Below are 21,416 nucleotides of genomic sequence, written 5' to 3' on the forward strand. Positions count from 1 at the left end.
GGTTGTGAGATGTCAAAGTGGAGAAGTCAAAGAAAACATCAAAGAAGAAATTCTGGGGAAGACAAGAGAGTTGCAAGCGCCTGTTTGAATCGTTGGCAGAAGAAATCTACAAGGAAGGGTGAGACCTCCCAGGAAGAGAGTGCAAGGGGAAGAGAAAGAGAACCGGGGCTGAGCCCCGAGGAGCACCAGAAGAGCACAGAGGGGAGAGAGGGTCAGTAGGAAAGATCAAGATGTCGTCGGAGCAGTGGCAGGAATACTGAGAGAGTTCAGTCTCCTAGCTGCCACAGGAGAGGTGGCTTTAGCACAGGGTCTGCTGGCAGCTGCCTCTTGGATGTTGCTGCTTTCTCAGTGATCTCCCTGGAGCCTTATTGCCTGTGGACTCCCCAAGTCTGTAGAGTGATTAACTCTTCGAGGTAGATTCTATTTTCACAGTCATTACACAGAGAAGACTGAAGCTGAGGCAGTTTCGGTGACTTACGTGACATCACGTTCCAGCTTAAACCCACACAGCACCCTCTCCAGAGCTCTCCCCCAATCTGTTAGATGCCTCTGACTTTCTAAGGTGCTCTTGGATTGGAAGGTCCAGCTGGCTACATGTGGTCAAGATATATCACTGGGAGAATGCAGGGACATACTTTGAGTGTCTTCTTTCTGCACTTTTCACACCAGCACTGGCAGCATCTGTGTGGTTTTGGATGAAAATATTTTTGGATGAATATTGGCTGATTCTTTCCAGTGTCCCTGCAAAAGGGCCGGCCGCAACTGCCTGTGAATTAACTCCAGGAGAAGGAGGCTTTGTGAAGGAGATAACTAAAGGAAAGAAAGGCCTTCAAAGCAGGTTCTCAATTTCCAATCAGGCCATGTGCTCAGCCCTCGCATCTCCCCTGTAATTTCCATGGTTCAGACTGACGCTGTACGGAGCAGAAACATCAGAACTAGGCCCTCCAAGTCCAGGGGCACCTAATGACACTGCCTTGGTGGCCTTGCATGTCCTGCAGTGTCAGGGGTGAACCAGGCTTTCTGTTGTGCCTCGTAAAATGATGACAGGCATTGCTGCCCAGGGACACAGCCAAAGTAGACAGTGAGGTGTCACAGACCAGAGAGCAGATGTATGATTGCGTCCCTGCCGAGACGGGAATGACATCCTTTGACTCTCTGGAGAGTGTGCTGCAGAGGAACTAACCTCACTGCTCCGGTTGTACACACAGCAATATTGACAGCCAACAGTTCCATGAGCATCGTTGCATGGGGCACAGGGAGACAGAGTGACAGCGCGTTTCCAGCAGGGTAGAGATGGTGCAATGTGCTCCAGCCAAGGGGATAACCAAAAGCATGGCAGAGTTTTCATATTGTTTTAATGTGATTTCACAATCCTAAGTTAATTTATTTTCTTATGCTAGAAAATAGTCCGGCACTGTCATATTCCAATATGTGCTCCAAAAAGCAGTCTGATAAAATTCATTAGAAAAGAATTCAATTCATCATATAAAACGCAGCTGTTTTATTCTAAGTAGTTCCCAATTCAGAAGACCAGGCAATTGTTCCTTTGAGTAACACCAAGGACAGCACTGGAGAGGAACCAAGGGGAGGGTCTCCAGGACTCTAGAACTCCATCTTGCTGCAGAAGCAAAAACTTACCTCATTTTGAGCCCTCTCAAGTACATGCAGACATCAATGAAAGCGGTTTTTGTTTTGTTTTTTTGTTTTTTGAAACAGGGTCTTGCTCTGTTGCCAAGGCTGGAATGCAGTGGTGCAATCCCACCTCACTACAGCCTCAAACTCCTGGGCTCAAGTGATCCTCCAACTGCAACCTCCCAGGTAGCTGGGGCTACAGGTATGCACCACCATGCACAGCTAATTTTTACATTTTCTGTAGAGACAGGGTCCCATTATGTTGCCCAGGCTAGTCTCAAACTCCTGGGCTGAAGCAATCCTCCCACCTCAGCATCCCAAAGCACTGGGATTACAGGTGTAAGCCACCAAGCCACCATGAACAGGGAATCTTTAACCAGTCAGAGGAAAAGACACTAAAGAGCAAAAGGAGATCATTGCTAGATTCCTTCCTTGGATAAACCTGTAAAACACTAGGTTTTAGCCAAAACCTCCCCATCTTTGCAGGCCCAGCTCAGTTCTGCCCTATTCCCCAGTCTCATTCCCTTCCCACTCATGTCTTGGGTAGCAATGCGGCTTGCATAGTTTAGCTCCATTTCCCCGAGCTGACGGCAAGCTCCTTTGAGGTGAGGGCTGAGTTCACCCTCAGTTTCTCCAGCCCTTCCCCATTCAGTGACTTCCAGCTCCCTGTACCAATCAGCATGCCAGGTTCTCAGTATTGCTCTTGTCTGGAGTTCGCAGGAGTGGAGAACTCTTGCCCCATCAGAACCCAGGATTCACCTGGGTGCTTTAGCTCTGCCTTCTGGCAAGTGCCATCTTCCTCTTTGAGGAGCTGTTCCTTAGCTCTCTAGTTCTCACGAGCAAGTCACTGGAGAGGGTGCAATTCCCAGCTAATTAAAGGTCTTGAGATCCTCCCCTCCCATTGCATGTGGCCACAATTGGGTACCACGTAGGGCTTTCTCTGAATGCAATATGTAATAGATTCTTTTATTCATATTCACAAACAGAAATGAGCAAAGCTCTCTGAGAAGATGACGAAGAGAGCAGGAAGCTCTTGCAGTCACCTGGCTACCCCTATGCAGTCTGTCATTGCAATACTCTACAAGATCCATTAAGTGCTGTCTTATAAATGGAAGAACATGTAGAAATTTTAACTCACGTGAGATTTGTTTAACCAGCAGCCAAATGCTGAGAGCTGTCAATCTGAGGGTCCTGTGAGTCCTCCTAACTCCCTAGATGTACCCAGTGCTAAGTCCCTAAGAACAGAGTTCTTAGTTGCAGGAGCACAGCCAGGTGCCTCAGGCCACTCCTCACTTGTTCACTGTGCAGGTAACAGCTTGAGAAATTTGGCAGCAGAAGATCCTGCCTTTAACCAGCATTCAGAAATAAAAATTTCTGAAAAGTTAGCCCTGAATGCTGCTTGGGGATAAAGAAAGTCAACGTTGTAAGCACAGTGGCTTTGCCCAGCATGGAAGGTGTGTGGGGGGTGGGTGGCAGACACAGCTGAATTGTGGAGCTCAGCAGAACCTGCCTCAAGGACAGCCCTCAAATTTACCTAAGCCACCAGCCTTTGGGGGCACTGGGTTCCTGGTCTTCACGCAGAAAAAAAAAACAAGCTTCAGTCAGCGCCCCAATAGCACTGAGATCCATTACAGCAACAATCGCCTGGTTAAAAGAACTAAAGGCCTAGATAGTCACTGCCCAGGGAAGCAGAAAGGTCTCTTTGGTTTCACCTTTATTTCATCACTCAACCAGCTGCAGTCATGAAGAAACCTTTGGATATAAGCATTCCACAGTTCTTTTGCTTTAGGAACCATGAATGTTGACTTAGGCTGTGTTTTGCCACATCTGACTCCAACACAACCCACTAGTTTCCAGGAGGGACTGGGGACAGGGTGTATATGGGTATATGGTGGGTGGTGAGGAGTGAAGAGGCCCAAGTGAGAAGATGATCAGATGATTGTATAGCTAATGAACTTTCCAGATTTTGTGACGATCCCCAGTACTGCCCACCTAGGAACTGGATGACTACTATGCCCGGCAGCCACACCTGTTGGATGTACCTAGGTGAAGGTCAGGTTCCCTCCCCACTGAGCCCCCACAGCCTGGGCACCAGCCCTTGGCTCACACCTGCTGCCAGGTAGCAGCCAGGGACAATTTTATGCAGCCTGCTCATTTCAAAGGAGTCTCGGCGACTGGGAGGGGAGGATCTCAAGACCTTTAATTAGCTGGGAATTGCACCCTCTCCAGTGGCTTGCTTGTGAGAACTAGAGAGCTAAGGAACAGCTCCTCAAAGAGGAAGATAGCACTTGCCAGAAGGCAGAGCTAAAGCACCCGGGTGAATCCTGGGTTCTGATGGGGCAAGAGTTCTCCATTCCTGTGAACTCCAGACAAGAGCCAGCAGCAGGGGGGCACGCAGCCTCCACCACTGCAAACGCCCTGTGTGTGCCAAGGTAGTGGCCCTCTTTCCCTGGGGTTTAACTGTCCTGTCTGCAAACTCTTGTGTTATGAGGAAGGCAGGCTGGGCAGGACCTCTTGGCGGAGAAGGGAAGAGCCACACCTCCCTAAAGGAGGGGCTCCCACCTCTCTTCCTTCCCCTGCCCCTGCGGATCCCACCTCTCCTCTGTCCCTTGTCCCAGACATTCTAGTTTTTCAAGAGAACCTGAAAGCCTGGATTTGTAAATTTAAAAATCTTTCATTTTTAGACTGTGTGCAACCAATTAAAAGCAAAAGTGTAATATCACACAAGTCAAACAAAACACAACTGTGAACTGGCTCCAGCCATCAGGCCTCTCTTCAAGTTTTCATTGTTCTCATGGGCCGCTCAGAGGGCCCCCCAGCCCTCCATGCCCTGTGTCAGCTTTGCTCCCCGAAAGTGGACGTGCAGTGAGAAGACAGATGTTACACCCAGAGCTAACGTGTGGTCCCTGGACTGGCAGCACCGCTGTGACCCCGGAGCTGAAGGGCAGAAGAGAGGGTCCTCCCCAGAACTACTGAGTCAGAATCGCCACCACAGCAAGATCCATGGGGACCTGGTTGCACATGAGACTTTGAGAAACACTTGTCTAAGAACAAGTAAGATAAAAGAGTCGAGCATGGTGAAACCCTCTCTCCTCTCCAGGACTTGGAAATGCCAAGATAACAGCATCTTCCCTCGTGTTTAATCTTTTCCACCCAACCTTACTAGGCTAGAAATAGTCACCATTCGGTCCTGGGAGAATCCTGGATTCTGATGGGGCATCCAGAGTGGAGGCAGCACTGTCACTGGGTTCCCAGCCTTGGTGTTACCGCTTCCACTGCCCACATGGGGAGTAAGAAGTGGATTTCCAGAATAATCCCTCTCTGGCTTCCATCACTGTAGGAGACTTTACAGCCACCAGGGATGACCCCAAGCCCACACCCCAGGTGAAGGTCAAGCAACCGGGACAATGCCACTCAGCTCAAATCACTAGGACAGGAAGCCCAGGAAAATTCCCTTCGGAGATCAGCCTTCTATGAAACTAGAAGTTGCATGCTGCTGACTCCAGACTCAGGAGAGGCAGACACAGCACACAGAGTCAAAGGGAAAAAGTTTCCTGGTGAGTCCTGCGGAACGATGGGGCTCATTCACTCCTTAGAAAAGTACCTCTCCGCGTCCACGGAGGCCTCAGGATGACGGTGGAAATGCCTGCTGCCATCTCAGCTTTACTTCCCCGACTCTCCCCAGATCCCCAGGCCTCGTCAGCAGAGACACATCTATCGATAATTACAGAATACACAGCTTTGGGGGGCATTTCCCTTCCATTCACGACGTTTAGTGGTGTCAGTCTGAGCATAAATACAATTAGATTTGAGAGTTCTATTACAAAAGCCAATAAAGCGGGCCTCAGTAGAGATTCTAAAATTACTTAACTTTTCTTTAGAAAAATATTAAAACAGTATTATCCCATCAATGAGAAGAAAAGACAGGAAGATAATAAAGTTATGTTAAACCTCCCTGTATTTACTCATGTGTGAAACAGTTATGTCTGGTCACATAATTGCAATGGTTCTGAGAAATATTTCATATTTTATAATGAACATTAAAAGAGTTTGTGGATCATTACTTTATATGAGTTCCAAAGTTATTACATAAAACCCAATAGGAATGGTTATAAATTATTGGATCCTCCGGCCTGGCCTTGGTAAACATAACATGAAGACTGAGACATTTCAGCAGACAAGATTCATGAGAAGAGGTAAAATTCTTCCTGCATTTTAAGGAGAAAAGAAGACCAGAGTACTTGTAACCAGCTCTTAGCATTTTTGTTTCTGTTTCAAAGAAATGCTATTGAACCACTTGCTTAAGCCACACACACACAAAGCTTCTGTTAGAACAAAAGAGAATTTCCTTTAGACACTGCCCTCATCTCCCCATTTTTCATCATCCTATCGGTGGCCTTAAGGTCACTGCCAAATTCTTGAATTTTTCAACACAGCGTGGGTTGAAAATGCAGTACTTAGCAGGCTCATATGATACCCAACAATTCTTTATTTTCAAAAGGAGATCCTCTCTTTGAAATCTGAAAATACGGCATCTTTACAGAAACTGGAGAGTTGATAACATTCTGAAGAAGTTTTCTTTTTGGGTCTGCAGAATAGGTTTGCAGACAGCATTTTAATTACAAACTCTCATTTGTGAACCACAGTTAAGCGTGAAATGGGTGCTATTCAATTTCCTCGTGCTTATTCTCTTTTTTAAGAAAAATAAATCACAGCATTATATTTTGTTCTGAAAAATTACACCTGGAGCTTCCCTTCCTCCCTCACCCTTGTTTTCTGCAAGGTGAAAGAGTTAAGTATCAGAAGAATAGCAGCTGGGTAAACAAAGTTAAGGACCAGAGAAGTAGCGTCAAATCTTCTTGTCAGCATCCGAGAGGCGCAGTGCCTAACTGGGCCTTTGGAGATGCTGAAAACGGGGGCACTTTCTGATAAAACACACAGGCGACATTTGCTACCTGGTTCTAGGAACTACAGGCACCTCCCTCGCCTTTGTTCAAAGCAGCCGCGCTTCCGGTACCTGTGGAGTGAAGGTGGGGCACCCACCCTCCAGGACCCCACCTGACCCCTGTGAGGCTCCCCTACCTGCCAACTCCCTACCGTATCCCGGGTTCTCCCCTTTATGTGGTGCAGCTGTTGGTGAGGCTTTCTCAGCAAACAGATGTCTTTTGGAGAATTTAAAGCTCTGAGTTGGAGGCCAGATTCTGACTGTACTTTGAATTATGTCTGCCTCGATCATTATGCAGTCATTCACATATATTTTAGACATCAATATTGTCTTGAAATATTCTCGAGTTCTCAATGCTATTTATATGCTTCCATTCTCTCCTTTGCTTCTGCTCTGACAGTATGCTCCAACGTCCCAGAGTCACTGACGACTTGCAGATCATTTTAACACACATTTTCATTGGGGAGGGCTTTGCTATTTTATTTAAAATGATTTCTCGCTAAATTGAGCAGAGATTGACATTCTTGGGACCACAATCAACCTTGGTAATCTGTTTGGGTGGAGGATTTACCCAGTTCAGTATTTTTTAAGACGAAACAGTGTCTTGTGTTGCCTCTCTCTACGGACAGCAAGTTTTTACCAATGACAAAAGAAAGAGTCTAAGGATGCCAATTTACAATGTGGGAGGAAAGAATCTCTCCTTGCTTATTTACAGAAATGTTCATCGGCTAAAATATGAGATTCTGACATAACGTAAGCCCATAGGTAAAAGAAAAAGCAAACTCAAACTGTGAAAAAAAAAAAAAAAAACACATATTTTCAGGACTTAAAGAGTAACAAGAAGAAGAGAGAAATCTTAGGGGCTCTTTCAGCACATCTAGTTCTAGGCCAAGTTTGGGATAACTGTCATGGCCCCTCAGAGCTTCATACGGTCACCAAGACAGCCAGTTTGATTCAATGACTATGTTCTTACTTTCAGATGGGGTCAGGGCTCTCACCACTACCACTCATCTATTGATCATTTTGTCCTTGTTTGTAGATCATCCCTTTGAAGTATTTTCGCAATGGCCTCTAGGTGCCGCTAACACTGCATCGCTTCAGCCTTTCTGCACAATGAAAACATTAATTTGCTATGAGATAATTTTTGACGTAAATGTAAAATGGTGCCCATTCGAACTCAGTAATGAAGCATGGTGCATTTCTGCAGCTCCTAATTTGACTAGTTAAATGACTCCATTACGTGTCTAACAGACAGAAGCAAATAATTTCTGGTCAGTTGATGTTCACTTACCCGTATCATTTTGCCCTGAAAATAAAGTCTCCAATCTACAATTCCTTTGTCTTAGTTTTTTTGTTGTTGTTAGTTAAGATTATCAAAGCAAATATACTTAAATATTTCAGATTAAACCAGTATAAACTAACAATTAAAACATCAGAGAGGTTGGGCAAATCAAATATGTGTAATAGGAGAGGTGGAAAACCAGTCAGCCCTTTCTAAATTAATTACTCCAACTTTGCCCCTGTCACTAGGTCCTAGGGGTTAGGATGACTCTCAGGCTTCAAAAGCACAAGTGTGTATCTTTCAAGTCGATTGTTTTCCTGTGACCCCAAAGGGGCTACTGGTTGTTCCTATGTCTTTTTCACTTTGCCACAAAACTTTGAGGATGTTTGGAAAATCAGTAGCAGGATGCATCTCACAACAGCAAAAAAAAAAAAAAAAAAAAAAAAAAAAAAAAGACAAAATGCTGCTTTAATAAATATCAAGTGATGAATAATTTTGCCCAAAGGGGAAAAAATGGTTAATATTGAATCTTAATGTTCTTCATCTAAATGCTTTTTTCTTCCTGCTAAAAACAAGTTTAGAATTAAAGCATATCAGTTTACACATATTGCATGCATATTAGTGAGACACAGCTGTGTATGTCCCCCTCTTAAGAGCCATATGATTAAGTTATGGGATATCATATAATCCAAACGCTGTTTCTATTGGTCACCTTTCACAGACAAAAGCTTTTTAGTTTTAGGTCTATTAAATGACAGAATGTCCGATTCTGGAAATGTGCAAGTAATTATTATGAAGCACCTGTGACTCTTACTTTTTGCTCACCAAGTCCATCTATAAATTGCTTCTGGAACATTGCTCAGAGGCTGACAGAGGACTGTCCTCCCTGTCTGGGGCAGCTGTCAGGCATACAGTGAGGTGGCTCAAGCCCCAGGGTTGATTCTGGTTAACTATGGAATCAGGACCCCAGCCGTCCTACCCTATTGCTCTGAAGTGAAGGGACTACAGACTCTTTCAGTGGAGAAACAGTGGTGTGTGGTGAAGAAGAAACCCCTGAAGTTCAGAGGGAACCCTGGGCCCACCCATTTATCATCAGCACTTCTGGATGGTATTACGAACTAGGTCTGCACCAGGCAATTGGTTTTCAAAAACATGTGAACTGAAGAAACCAGTATAAACGATCTTTATTTTTCCCCAAAGTGACTATTTGACCCAATCAAAAACACTTTTTAAAAACTGACTCGAGTGTGTCTGTTTACTACCTTTATTGAGCTTTTAAAATTTCAAATCCTTGTTTGTGGGCAAATTTCAGGCACTTCTATGTTAGGGACGAGGGACAGGGAACAGCACAGGCTGCTTGCCTTTTGATGTGAAACAATGTCAAAAGGACTATCTATGATTCATACTCTGTGGAAACGTTGGCTGATGTCGCTTCTGCCACTTGATCCGGGGAAGTTGCTCTCCTGCAGAAGACCAGTAGCTGGTGCTGGAAGGGTGGGGGCTCACACCTCTGCCTCTCCTGCCCAGGGACCCTGAGATAGCCATCGAGGCCAGGCTCCTTGGTGTGATGTAGGTCGAGTGCCTGTGGGTTTGCAGAAAGGATTTGGCCTTTTGATTTGGTGTAGAATTTACAACCTGAGAGTGATGTCTCAGCACGCAGATCTGGGTTGTACTGGAAAGGAAATGAGGTCAAACTGAGAGGAACAGTGATCTGAGGAGGCTTCCACGCGGCTGCAGGTCGGGGACTCCAAAGTTACTTCTTGTGGGCCCAGCCCCTTGACAGGGACACCTGCAGCTAAGAGCATCTGAAAACCCGTGCATGTGCACCTTCTGCACAGGGCAGCCCTTTTCAGTCTGTGTCCTGGGAACACAGGAAGAAAAGGAAGCAAATTACATTTGAGGATGAGCCCACAGTGCAGCCTGAAGGGAAGCGAGTCATAGGAGAATTGATGCATCCCTCAGGTGCGAGGAAAATTGGAAGCACAGAGCAGAAGAAAAGTGAAGGCGAACTTCCCAGCTGAAGCTGACTTCAGATGAGAGATTTCCAAAGCGACACATGGTAAACTTTACAACTCCCTAAAACCCGGAGAGGGGGCCAGGTCCCTCTTGTACCGGTTGTCAAGGAAGCCTCAAGACTTCATGCTGCTTGCCGTAGAACAGCCGGGGACATCCAAAACAGTTTCACTAGCAAAGGGTCAGCACTCCCTGCTCCAAATTAAAAGTTGGTGATGCTATCAACCCTTTGGAAAGGAAATACCACTTCCAAATTGGGGTCTTAGCAAGCAGTTGCTGGAACTGGGTTTATAATGCTTTTTTAAAAAAACACAAGGAGGCATACATAGAACATAGTTGATTGGAAGAAGGGATGATGACTTCTAGAGAAAATGAAAAATAAATTATTTGCTTTCATGTCCATAAAGGGAAGACGAAAGCAGATGCCAGCAACAGACAAGCATTTCCCAAGGAGAGGAAAATATTTCCGAAGGAAATCAGCCCAGTAGCAGAACAGGTGAGAAAGAAATTAGAGTGTCTGAGGACTGATAACTCCGGGAGCAGATGGGAACCATCTTAGAATTTGTGCAAGAGAAGGCAAGGAAACAGGGGAACGATTAGCAAATACCTTTTTAAAACACCCAGGGAAACGGGAGAAGCACCAGTGGCCAAGAGCCCTTATGCAACACCTATATTTAATAACGACTCTAAGGGAGATCAAAGAAATTAAACACCAGTAAGCTTGACTTGAGCAGTGGGGAAGATATTGGAAACACTAATCAGGGACAAAATAGGGAAAGTTATGATTTAATTAAAGATATTCAGCATGGATTCACAAAAGGGAGATCATACGTAACAAAACTAATAGAATATTTTGAAAAAGTAACAAAAAGGAATTCAAGAGGGAAACCAGGGGTATAATTTACTGGGACTTTAAGAAAGCTTTTGTGCACTGACTCACAAAGGACTAATCTCCAGCGGTGGGGAGTTTGGGTGTGAGTGTGGTGGGGGGTGGAGAATGAATGAAGAATTGTCTGGACCAAGGGTACTTGTGAGCATTACTATGAAGAGATTAGGATAAAAAAAGGAGACTGACTGCTGGAATTTCCCGAGATCTGAGTTTTTTTAATTAATTTTTTAAAACACAGAACATCAATAGCCTTGCTTCAGAAATGCGCCCAAACGTGGTGGAATTCTCCTGCAGGTGTAACGTTGGAGGGCAGGTGCCAGTTAATACAACAAGGACAATAACGTTGGAAAGGATTTATTGAAATCTGATGAATATATGACCATCCCTCAAATACTATGAGACTGTGACCAAAGGGGGGCAGAGCCACTAATTACCATTTGAATAATTAACACAAATAGAGATGGAGAAAATGTCTAGAAGGAGCTAAAGCACTGTGGTCTGGACAGTGCATGATCAACAGCTGTGCCCACTGATCGGCAAAGTCACACTTCCACACATATGCACCGACAGCATCACACAGAAGCACGCACACACCTGCACATGCACACATTCACACATTTCGTAGGGACATTCACGAGCACACCTTCACGCCTTGCAAAGATGCACTCTTGCCTAAACACACATTGTGTACATTCATGCTCCTAGACATAGTCGTGTACACAGTCGTGAACATGTGTGTGCAGGCTCACGCTTCTTTCCCCAGAGGCTGCTATGCTGTGCTTAAGTGGAAATGATGGATGTAAAGGGTAAGAGAACATACTATTTTCCACCAGGATAGTAGGGGAGGCACATGACAGAGGGAAAGGCCCCCTTAGTCACATTACAGTAATAATAGATGCTACAGGGATGAAAGAAGAGGCAGAGGGGAGAGGAATCGTGAGACACAAAAAGACCTTTGTTGCTACAAGCTAAACCAGAGCTGAATACCTTCTCTGAAAAAATAATGGCGAAAATCCCCAAAGGGGCCCAACTCTTGCACTGGGAGACAGAGTTATAGATGCAGTAGCAGGAGGCTGGAGAAGACAGTGACTAGATCTGAGACCTGCTGTCCTCAGGGCTCCAACTCAAAGCTGACCCAGCAAGAAGCCAGACCGGGCAACGGCATGGAGAACTTTCCCAAAATGCAGGCGTGTTGTTCGCCAAACGAATGTTTCTTCATTCTTGGTGAATGTCTAGGTCAGAATAATGACCAAAAGCATCAGAACATATGTGTCTAGGTGGGAAGCTCCCTGCTGCAGGGTGGCGCCACCCGCTAAGTAGGCTTCAATCACTAGCAGACGGCCTTCATCTGTGGGGCTTCTCACTCAAATCCCTTTGCCACTTATAAAGTTATGACAAACCTATGGAGAAGATACGGATATAGACACAGATCCTAACATGCGAGTATTAGAATAATTTGAACTTCATTTACCTTTTACATCATTCATTAATATTAAAATGTGACTTCAACAGTTTCCATATTTAAAAGGTCATTGAGGATGAAAAGTTGCAAAATGAAGGATACATGTCCTCATTCATAATAACAGGAGTGTCCTATAATAGTCATATCCTGTGATACTAAAGCTCCAAGGCACTGCTTCTCCCCCCAAAAAAATTTTTTTAAAGAAATGTCCACTATAAGCTTTCTCTCCACTTTAACTCTGGAGATGTACATACCTTAAACCAATAGTTATGAACTCATACTTAGAGATTACAAACTAAGAATGAAAGGAAGAAGGAAATTTTCTTAAAAAAAAAAAATATATATATATATAGAGAGAGAGAGAGAGACAGCTAAGCATAGCAGATCAAAATGCACCCCACTCTGTTTTGACTGCAGATCCCTCTTCCAACATCTCCCAGAAACAACTGAAGTGGACAAGCACTTCTTGAACAAGTAAAACTAAACCACAGAGCTCACTTGGTATCTGTGGCTCCACTGCCATTTCAAACACTTGTCTCTGAAGCTCTCACCTTCGGACAGATGACATTTACAACACATGTAACAGAGATCGAAATGTGAAATCAATAACAAAAAGTGTTTGCCTTTCAGTTTGGTTCATTCTATCATTTCCCCCGATTTTTTATTCAAATTGAATTTGGAAATTTCTACTTTGCTTTCTAAAGCAAAGAAAATTTTTCCAATATCTTGGAGTTCACTCAAGCATGGCCTAAAGCAATATTCACTAAGAAGAGCAAGGGGTTAACTGGGGGAGATTTAAGCGCCCCCCCTCCCAACCCAACTCCCAATCTTCCACCCAAAGCTACCCTAAGTAAACATACAATCTACATGAAAACTCACCTCCCACCTCCCTGCTTCCACACAGGTTGGTACCCCAAGACCCCCCCTCCAGAGATTGCTTTGCGATAGCTGGCAGAACCCCAGAGTAGAATAAGGCTTTTTGAAGCAAAACGAAGGGTTAAAAAGTACCTGTCCGGAATGTGTCTTGAAATCAGTCATTGAGAATCATCTGTCAGCAAGACAAAATTAATTACTACATGTAAAATGAAGAAATCAATGTAAATTAAACACTATATAAATGGTATAAAAGTTTAGGACGAGTTGATTGTTAAATAATTACTGATACTTGTATAAATTTTCCACCAAGCCCCAGCAGGGACCTGACGTCATGGGACTCTTTCCAAATCTTCCCAATTCGAGTGTGGGTCTTGGAGTATTTCTCCCACATCCACCTCCAATTAGGTTTGGAGGTTTAAGTAACACCCCAGCAAATTCAGTAACTTGCAAAGTTCAGTGACATTTTAGCACAGTTTACAGCAGCCAAGGCTGGGATGGAGGACACAGCCCCAGTGGAAAGGTTAGATTCATGAACCCAGCAGGAGAAGAAGCACCGGCCCCTCAACCACAGGATCCCCAATAACTTGGGAAAGGATGCTACCCAGTGAAATATTTTATTAATTTATGCAAATCTGGTTTTACTTATGAAATCCAATCAGTCGTTATAAATACTTAAAGAAAGGTCATAACTTAAGATATGACTTTTGAACAATGTTTTTAAGGCCCAGCTCCATGGCTTTTGGTGTTGACATAAAAGGGTAAGAGAAAGCCCCAGTGCTGAGGCCAGTGTCAGACACAGACCTCAGTTGTGTCCCTTAGGGAGCTGGGCTGTCACCCCCCACACAGCCTGTTTCACTCAGGTGCTCAGGACAAAGAGATCCAAGTCTACTGATATTTGATCCACTCAAAGAAAGCACTGACTGACTCATCCATCTCATCCTCAGACAAAGCCTTTGTATTATCTCCTGAAACCCATCTGGACAACGGTCTGCAGCACAAGTCTCTCCTTTCTCAGTGGGATCTAATCTGTTGCTAGAGTCTAGGACTTCCTGCAGGCACTTCTGGTGATCAAAATTTCCTTCTGAAACTTTAGCCTCCTCTCCGTAATGAGAGCCCGAGGCTCAGCTCACGCCTTGAGTTTTCTCTAGTCTCTCTGACCTTCTACCTTCTAATCAGCCGACACATTTCAGTCTCCTCTGAAGCTTTTGAGGTCCATTCCTCCTTCAATTTGCGGGTCCTGGCAGTGACTTTATCACTGGGGCTTAACCTGGAAGGCAAATGCCATCAGCAGTCCACCAGAGATGGAGGACAGACTGACAACCCCCGGGGAAGGATTGACTAGAAGAACTTTCCTGCAACAAGACCCCCCAACTCCATGGTTGAAATGGGCCCCAAGTGTCCTCCAAGTGTACTTTGCAACAACGAATATACAGAAATAAAAGATTTCCAATATACAATTTGTAAAATTAAGGAGCTGAAGATTACTTAGGAAAGGGCGATTTGCAATGCAAACGAACTTTCTGATTTATAGAGTCACCACGGGGTTCCTTACATGAGTCAATCTAAAATAGGATTCAGCTCACAATGCATCTAAAATAGGATTCAGCTGCCAAAATCCAACACCCATGCCATATCAGCAACGGCCCCCACCAACATTGCTGTTGCAGAGGGAGGTGGCCCTGCAAACTCTGCTGTACTTTTTTCTCAAAAGGTTTTCCTGCAAGTGCATCGCCAATCTCATTAAACAGACTTTCCTTTGGCTTGTACTATTATCGTTGGCTTTGCAATCAGGGTCACTTTTCCATCCACAACCAACTCCTCAAACACCTTCGAAGACTTGCTCCACTTTACTGCCATCCTCTAGGTCTCCTCATCTTGGGACAGGCATTACATCTCGGCCAAGAGAAGCCACCTAATTCCTGTCTTGGATTTGAGATTTGGCGGGAAGTAACTTCCCATTGAGGAGTAAATCTGAGGCTTAAAATTAAGTGAAAGAGGATATCAATATTCCATTGCTTTGATGCAGTAATTCCATTTCTGGTGGTCTTCCCCAGAGAAATACTCTAAAGCACGAGGGTGAAGGGGGAATAAGAGGAGCTGCCTTTATGTTCAAAGACATTCCCTGTATTATATTTGTAATATTTTTAAAAATTGGAAACAGTCGACATATTCAACAATAGGGCAAGTAACTATATAATGATATTTTAGTGCAGCCATACATTTATACACATGTCTTAATAACACGAGAAAAAATTTCATACTGCACATATATATTATATGTATATGACATGCAGAAATCATATAACAGTAAGATTATAATTCCATAAAAGCTAGGCACAGGAAGAAAGCTGAAAGGAGATAAACTAAAACTGGCACTCTTCATGCAGTAAGCAATGTTTGGGAGTTTTTTCTCCTATTTTTTAAATAATCAGAACAGAAAAAAAAAGTAGAATTTGCTTTTCTTTCAAGAAAACACAGGTTGATTTCTTTTTTGAAAAACAAAACAGATTGGGTTAAATGTAGTGAATTAAAAGTAAGCTTCAATTAACTTCCATTTTTTGTGAAAAAGCAAACTTTCTATTAATGCTAAAGATTTTATCTCACTAACATGGTAAAATGTTTTATTTAAATATTTTGTACTTGAAACATCATAAGGTCTTACTGCTGATCCAGAGATAACTACGCCATACTGAAGCTGAACTAGAGACTTACGCAGGTGGGAATGTGTACAGCTGCGTAGGGTTGTCATGTGTCCACAACATTCTGCGTTTATGTCCCAGATAGGGCCCTCATACCAAACCAGGATGTGCCCCAGGAGACATGCTCCTCAACAGCAGGGAGTGAATGACGGCATTCTGCTGCTGACACAAGGCTGTAGCCCAGGGTCTGGTATAAGACAACATCTTAGTAAATGCTGCATAAGAAATGAGTGTCCTTTCAACGTGCCTCTGATCTCTGTGAAACTGTAAGCTTGCCTGGAATGACGGCCACTGCTACCATTTCTTCATGTTCCTATATGGATTGCCTGTGCCTGCACAGAAGGATATTCAGGAGCTACCAGTACAAACACCAGGTCAGCAAACCTCCCTGCCATGCAGGCTGGTAGGACGGTGCAGTGGGAAGCCCAGAGGATCTTGGGCCTGACTCTTCCAAGGCACAATCTTACGATACCTCAATTTGCCAGTCCTTAGAACTGGGGACAAAATCTTCCCCAGAGATTTTGGTGTGCTGAGTCAGAAGTAAAGAAATAAGTTTTCTCTCAAAGGCTGAAACAGTGCTGATTGCCAAACAGGGGAGGAAAATCTGGTTTTAGTTATTTAAGATGTTATTTTACTTCTACTTTTGGCTATAGTAAAAGAGCTTGTAACAAATCAACTGTCTTATTGAGCACAAGTAGAAAAGCTGCATGAAAAAAATAGTGGTGTGTATATGTGTGTATATAAACAACTTATTTTTCTTGAGACAGTGTCTCACTCTGTTGCCCAGGCTGGAATGCAGTGGCATGATCTTGGCTCACTGCAACCTCTGCCTCCTGGATTCAAGCGATCCTTCCACCTCAGCCTCCCGAGTAGCTGGGACTACAGGCATGTGCCACCACGCCCAGCTAATTTTTGTATTTTTTGGTAGGGATGGGGTTTTCACCATATTAGCCAGGCTGGTCTCAAACTCCTGACATCAGGTGATCTGCCCGCCTCGGCCTCCCAAAGTGCTAGAATTACAGGCGTGAGCCGCAGCACCTGGCCAGTATGTGTGTATATAAATAATTTCAAGGTGTAATAGAGTTATCAAAGGAGCCAGGACTTGACAGGTCAAGATTCTGAAAAGGAAGGAGCACAGAATGCTGGGCTTGCTTTTGACTTTGCTTCTCCCCTTGAGATAGTTGTGAACTTACAAATGGCAGCCAACGAGATGCTAAGAAGCAAATCAGAGACATCCATAGTCCAAGGGACCAAGAAGATAAACACCAGAATCTAGGGCTTGGTAAGGCAAAAGTTTCCTGATAAGCACCCCGCACATTTATTTGTTACCCCTAAAGGGGCACAGTTAGGAGTAAGAATAGGTAAGAAATAAACCCTTAAAATCTGCTCAATTTCTGATTGACTTAAGGTGATCTTCTCCAAGCCTAATGGCCTGCTGGAAACAAAAGTAAATCCTCCCTAGAGGAAGGTAACACCATCCAGAGCTGTGCTGTCCAACAGGGTAACTGATGGCCACATGTGGCTACTGGGCACTTGGGATGGGGCTTTGTCAGAATTGAGAATTGCTATGAGGGTAAAACACTCACTGGATTTCTAAGACTTTGCACAAAAAAGACATGTAAAATGTCCCATTAATACTCTTTATATTGGTTACCTGTTCAAATGATAACACTTTGCATATACCTGGTTAAATACAACAAAATACATTCTTAAAAATAGCTAACTATGTATTCATGCTTATTTAATATCGCTACTACAAAATTTAAATGGCATGGGTGGTTCACATCACATTCCTGTTTGGCAGTTCTCATATAGAGCCAAAATGCATCTCTAAAATTTGTATATGCCATGTCTGACATTTGATAAAAATTACCAGGTACACCAGGAAATAAGAGCAAATGAGTGAAAACAAAGACAGAAAATCAGGCAACAGCTGATGTAATCAGGCCCACAGAAGATCCAAATATTGAGTTCTAGAGTTACAGACTTTAGAAGAACTATACCTGATATATTTAAGAAAATAGATGGCAAGATAAGGAGTTTAGGCAGAAAATGGGAATCACCAAAAGAAATCAACTGGAAATTGTGAGACTAAGAGTACAACATCTGAAATTAAGAGCTAGTTTGGAAACACTTCAAGAAAGAGTTACCTGGAAGAAGATTCCATTTGCTTAATACACCAATGTGTCCTGTTCTTGACTGCAAAGATATATAAAGTTTTGCTCTTGTGCTAATCTGGCCCATGAGTGCCTTACAATCCCCTCAGAAGCCCAGACAAATTCTCCCCAGTGAGTCAGAAGACTAAACAGTTGATATGGTTTCAGTCTCTGTCTCCACCCCAAATCTGATGTAGAGAGTTGTAAAATGTTGGAGGTGGGGCCTGGTGGGAAGTGACTGGATCATCGGGGAAGATTTCTCATGAACGATTTTTAACACTACCAGCCTTGGTAATGTTTTTGTGATAGTGAGAAAGTTCTCCTGAGATCTGGTTGTTTAAAAGTGCATAGCCGCCGGGCGCGGTGGCTCAAGCCTGTAATCCCAGCACTTTGGGAGGCCGAGACGGGCGGATCACGAGGTCAGGAGATCGAGACCATCCTGGCTAACACGGTGAAACCCTGTCTCTACTAAAAATACAAAAAAAAACTAGCCGGGCGAAGTGGTGGGCGCCTGTAGTCACAGCTACTCGGGAGGCTGAGGCAGGAGAATGGTGTAAACCCGGGAGGCGGAGCTTGCAGTGAGCTGAGATCCGGCCACTGCACTCCAGCCCCGGCGACAGAGTGAGACTCTGCCTCAAAAAAAAAAAAAAAAAAAAAGTGCAAAGCACTTCCCCTCTCTCATGCTTCCTCCTGCTCGGCCATGTGAAGTACAGGCTCCCACTCCACCCCCCACCATGACTGTGAGTTTCCTGAGGCCTCCCCAGAAGCTGAGCAGATGCAGCATCTTGCTTCCTGTACCGCCTGCAGAACTGTGAGTCAGTATAACCTCTTTTCATTATAAATTACCCAGTCTCAGGTAATAGCAAATCTAGAACAGACTAATACAGCAGTGTGAGATGTTAAGACCCTAAAAGTCCTCAAGACTGATAGAAGAGACATGCTAAAATGGAACAGAGGTCTGGGTTGAGAAAGACCAGCCACCCTGGCCTGGCTTTCTGGCCTTTCATCAAGTTTGACCTTAGTGTTTCCCAGAGATCAGAAGCAGTGTCAACACAACAGACCTGGAGTTGATACCAGGTTGTCTGATGCAGACTGGAACATTCAGGAAAGACTTTTCAGGGCTTGCATGGACTACTTCTAGGTGATGCATGAGTAAGCCACAAGGATGTTTAGGTTGTGCTGTGATGTCCCAAACATCCAACAGCAGAGCAAAAGACAAAGTACAGAGGCAATCTATTTGTCTACATAACACCAGCCTTGCAAAAAACCCTCAAAATACCTTGCTGCCTTTGTCTATCTCTTGCTATAAAAAAAAAAGACAGTTTTTCTCAGAAAAGCAAGGTGAGAAGCAACTAGCTCAATCAATTTTTATGTACCAGAAGGGCTATTGTAAGTGCAAAACTAATAAACTCTGCTCTCACCAAGTATCTCAAAAGAGAAAAAAAGGAATGATGCTCTAGAAAAAGATTTGAGTTTGGATTGGAAGAAGAGCTGTGTGATCATCAAGGGTAGAAGGATATTAAAATTTGTGCTTTTGTTACTCTTTAGATGGAAACTCCAAAAGTCTGACCACAAAGTGTAAAGGACGAATGCTTGCTTTATCCAAATTGAAAAGGACTGGACAAGAAGTGTCCTCAACCTCATGCCAAGACCCAATTTGAGGCTATAGAAGGATTGAATTTGAAAAGGCAGAGAGTTGCAAAATAGAGGAGTTCTTTGGAAAGAGTTGGTGGGTGTGATGTTATTACCAGCCCTCCTTCCATGGGGGATGGACAGAGGTTGCTTCCTTCACTTCAATCCCAGCTGATGGACTCTTAAAGAGAACCTGTTCCATATCTCTTGGTGTCAGTGGGACATGAAGCCCAGCTATGCAAAAGTGGAAAAGATAGAGGCTATTCTTAGGGTGGGTTGAAAGGAGGCCTGTATGGGGAAAGGTTCCAGTTTCAGTTTGTTGGAAGATGTGAAGAATACTTCCCAAGGTCCAGATGTGGGTCACTATGGAAGGACCCTCTGCATAAAAATGCTGTTAAGGACTTTGTCCAAAAGGCTGCCTAAAAGGATGAAACAACTCACCAGGAAGACACTGGATGTTCCCTGCTGAAGGGCTAGCAGCCATCAGCCAGCCAGAGGCTATGTGCCCAAACTGTAGGTGACAGAATCCTAGAAATGTGGGAGAGCCCCAAGAACTCCAGAAAGGGTCCAGCTCAGGAGAAAAACAACTGTCATGGCTATGTTTCCAGCCCTGACTTCTTCTGCAGACCCTGTTCAAAACCACGGTGGTCAGAACGCATAGGAGAAAGGAAAACACAAGGCCAGGGACCAGAAAAGACACACCCTGTCCCCGTCCCCAGGCCCTCAACAGGCTGCAGCCAGCTCCAGAAGATGATCCCACTCTACACGAAGCTTGGAGTTAGGAGTATGACATTGAAACATGTGCTTCCATGACCAAAATGAGGCTCTTCTATGACTCAAAGGCACACAAAGACCCTGCATTATTCCAAAATGACCAAAAATGTTGTGGGACCTTGCCTAGATCTCACCTGAAATGGGTGGGGGAAATTCAACATCACAAAATGGGTTTAAACAGAAAGAATAACTTTTTGTGCTTCCCCCCTGTGGATTTTTCTCTTTAAACATAAAGATGATAAATCCCGAGGAAGGAAGGAGGGAGCCTCTTACTTGAAGAACATGGGGAATCATCATTTTTTCACAAGCAATACTTTCCTTTTATCCGTGAAGAGACAAGGGCCTCATGAGGATGGGAATCTTTGCTCAGGCATGGTGGAGCCAGGACACGCATCTGCTCCCCAATCCCTTCCATCACACTGCCATGGGGAAGATGATCACCCATCCTGGAATCACCACATAGAGCCAATGACCCTCTCACCTTCCCTGTCTGTGGAGGACCCAGTTATCTCATTTCCCTCATCATTAAAATGCTGGTGAGTCCGGCCTAGATAAGAAAAGCCAGCTCCTCTTAGGTGGTCACCATGTCTCATGGCTGACCACCATTGTGAAGGGGTGACACCCCATCCCCGGGCCCCACCAAGCAAGATTCCAAAGCCCAGAGGTACCTGGGTGAGAAAACATCCTTTGGCTGGGTGTTTTCCTGACACATTCTCTCCAGAGACCCTTCTGGAAAATGTTGCAGCCACTGGCACCTTGCACAGCTCTCCAGTGGTCTCTCATCCTCTGGGGGCACCCATCAGCTGGAGTACCTGGGGAGAGCCTGCAGCCGCAGCTCAGAAAGCGCCACATGGCAGGGAGCTGGGTTTCCAGCAGGCAGGAGAGGAGGTAAGCACTCTCCGCAGTGTCCTGCTGTGTTTGGAAACCCCATCCAAGAGGCAGCGTATGGATCTGTGTATGGGTCTGCTGTCGCGTAATGAAATGGTAATGGGAGGCAGTCCGGAACTCCTCTTTACACAGCCACCAACGGATGCCATCCACAAGGAGGGCAGCTGC

The 21,416-nt window shown here is 44.5% G+C and overlaps 1 protein-coding gene across 1 annotated transcript in view; it reads right to left on the reverse strand.

The window, feature by feature from the left end:
* Window positions 1-21,416, reverse strand: part of ZNF536 (zinc finger protein 536) — a 275,952-nt gene that overhangs the window by 62,241 nt on the left and 192,295 nt on the right. Inside the window, exon 4 of the mRNA XM_030941625.1 lies at window positions 13,232-13,271. Coding sequence (XP_030797485.1) covers window positions 13,258-13,271 — 14 coding nt within the window. The 3' untranslated portion in view covers window positions 13,232-13,257. The remainder of the gene's footprint in view (window positions 1-13,231; window positions 13,272-21,416) is intronic.

This window comes from Rhinopithecus roxellana, chromosome 12 (assembly GCF_007565055.1).
Source record: "Rhinopithecus roxellana isolate Shanxi Qingling chromosome 12, ASM756505v1, whole genome shotgun sequence".
In the NCBI taxonomy this organism is placed as follows: domain Eukaryota; kingdom Metazoa; phylum Chordata; class Mammalia; order Primates; family Cercopithecidae; genus Rhinopithecus; species Rhinopithecus roxellana.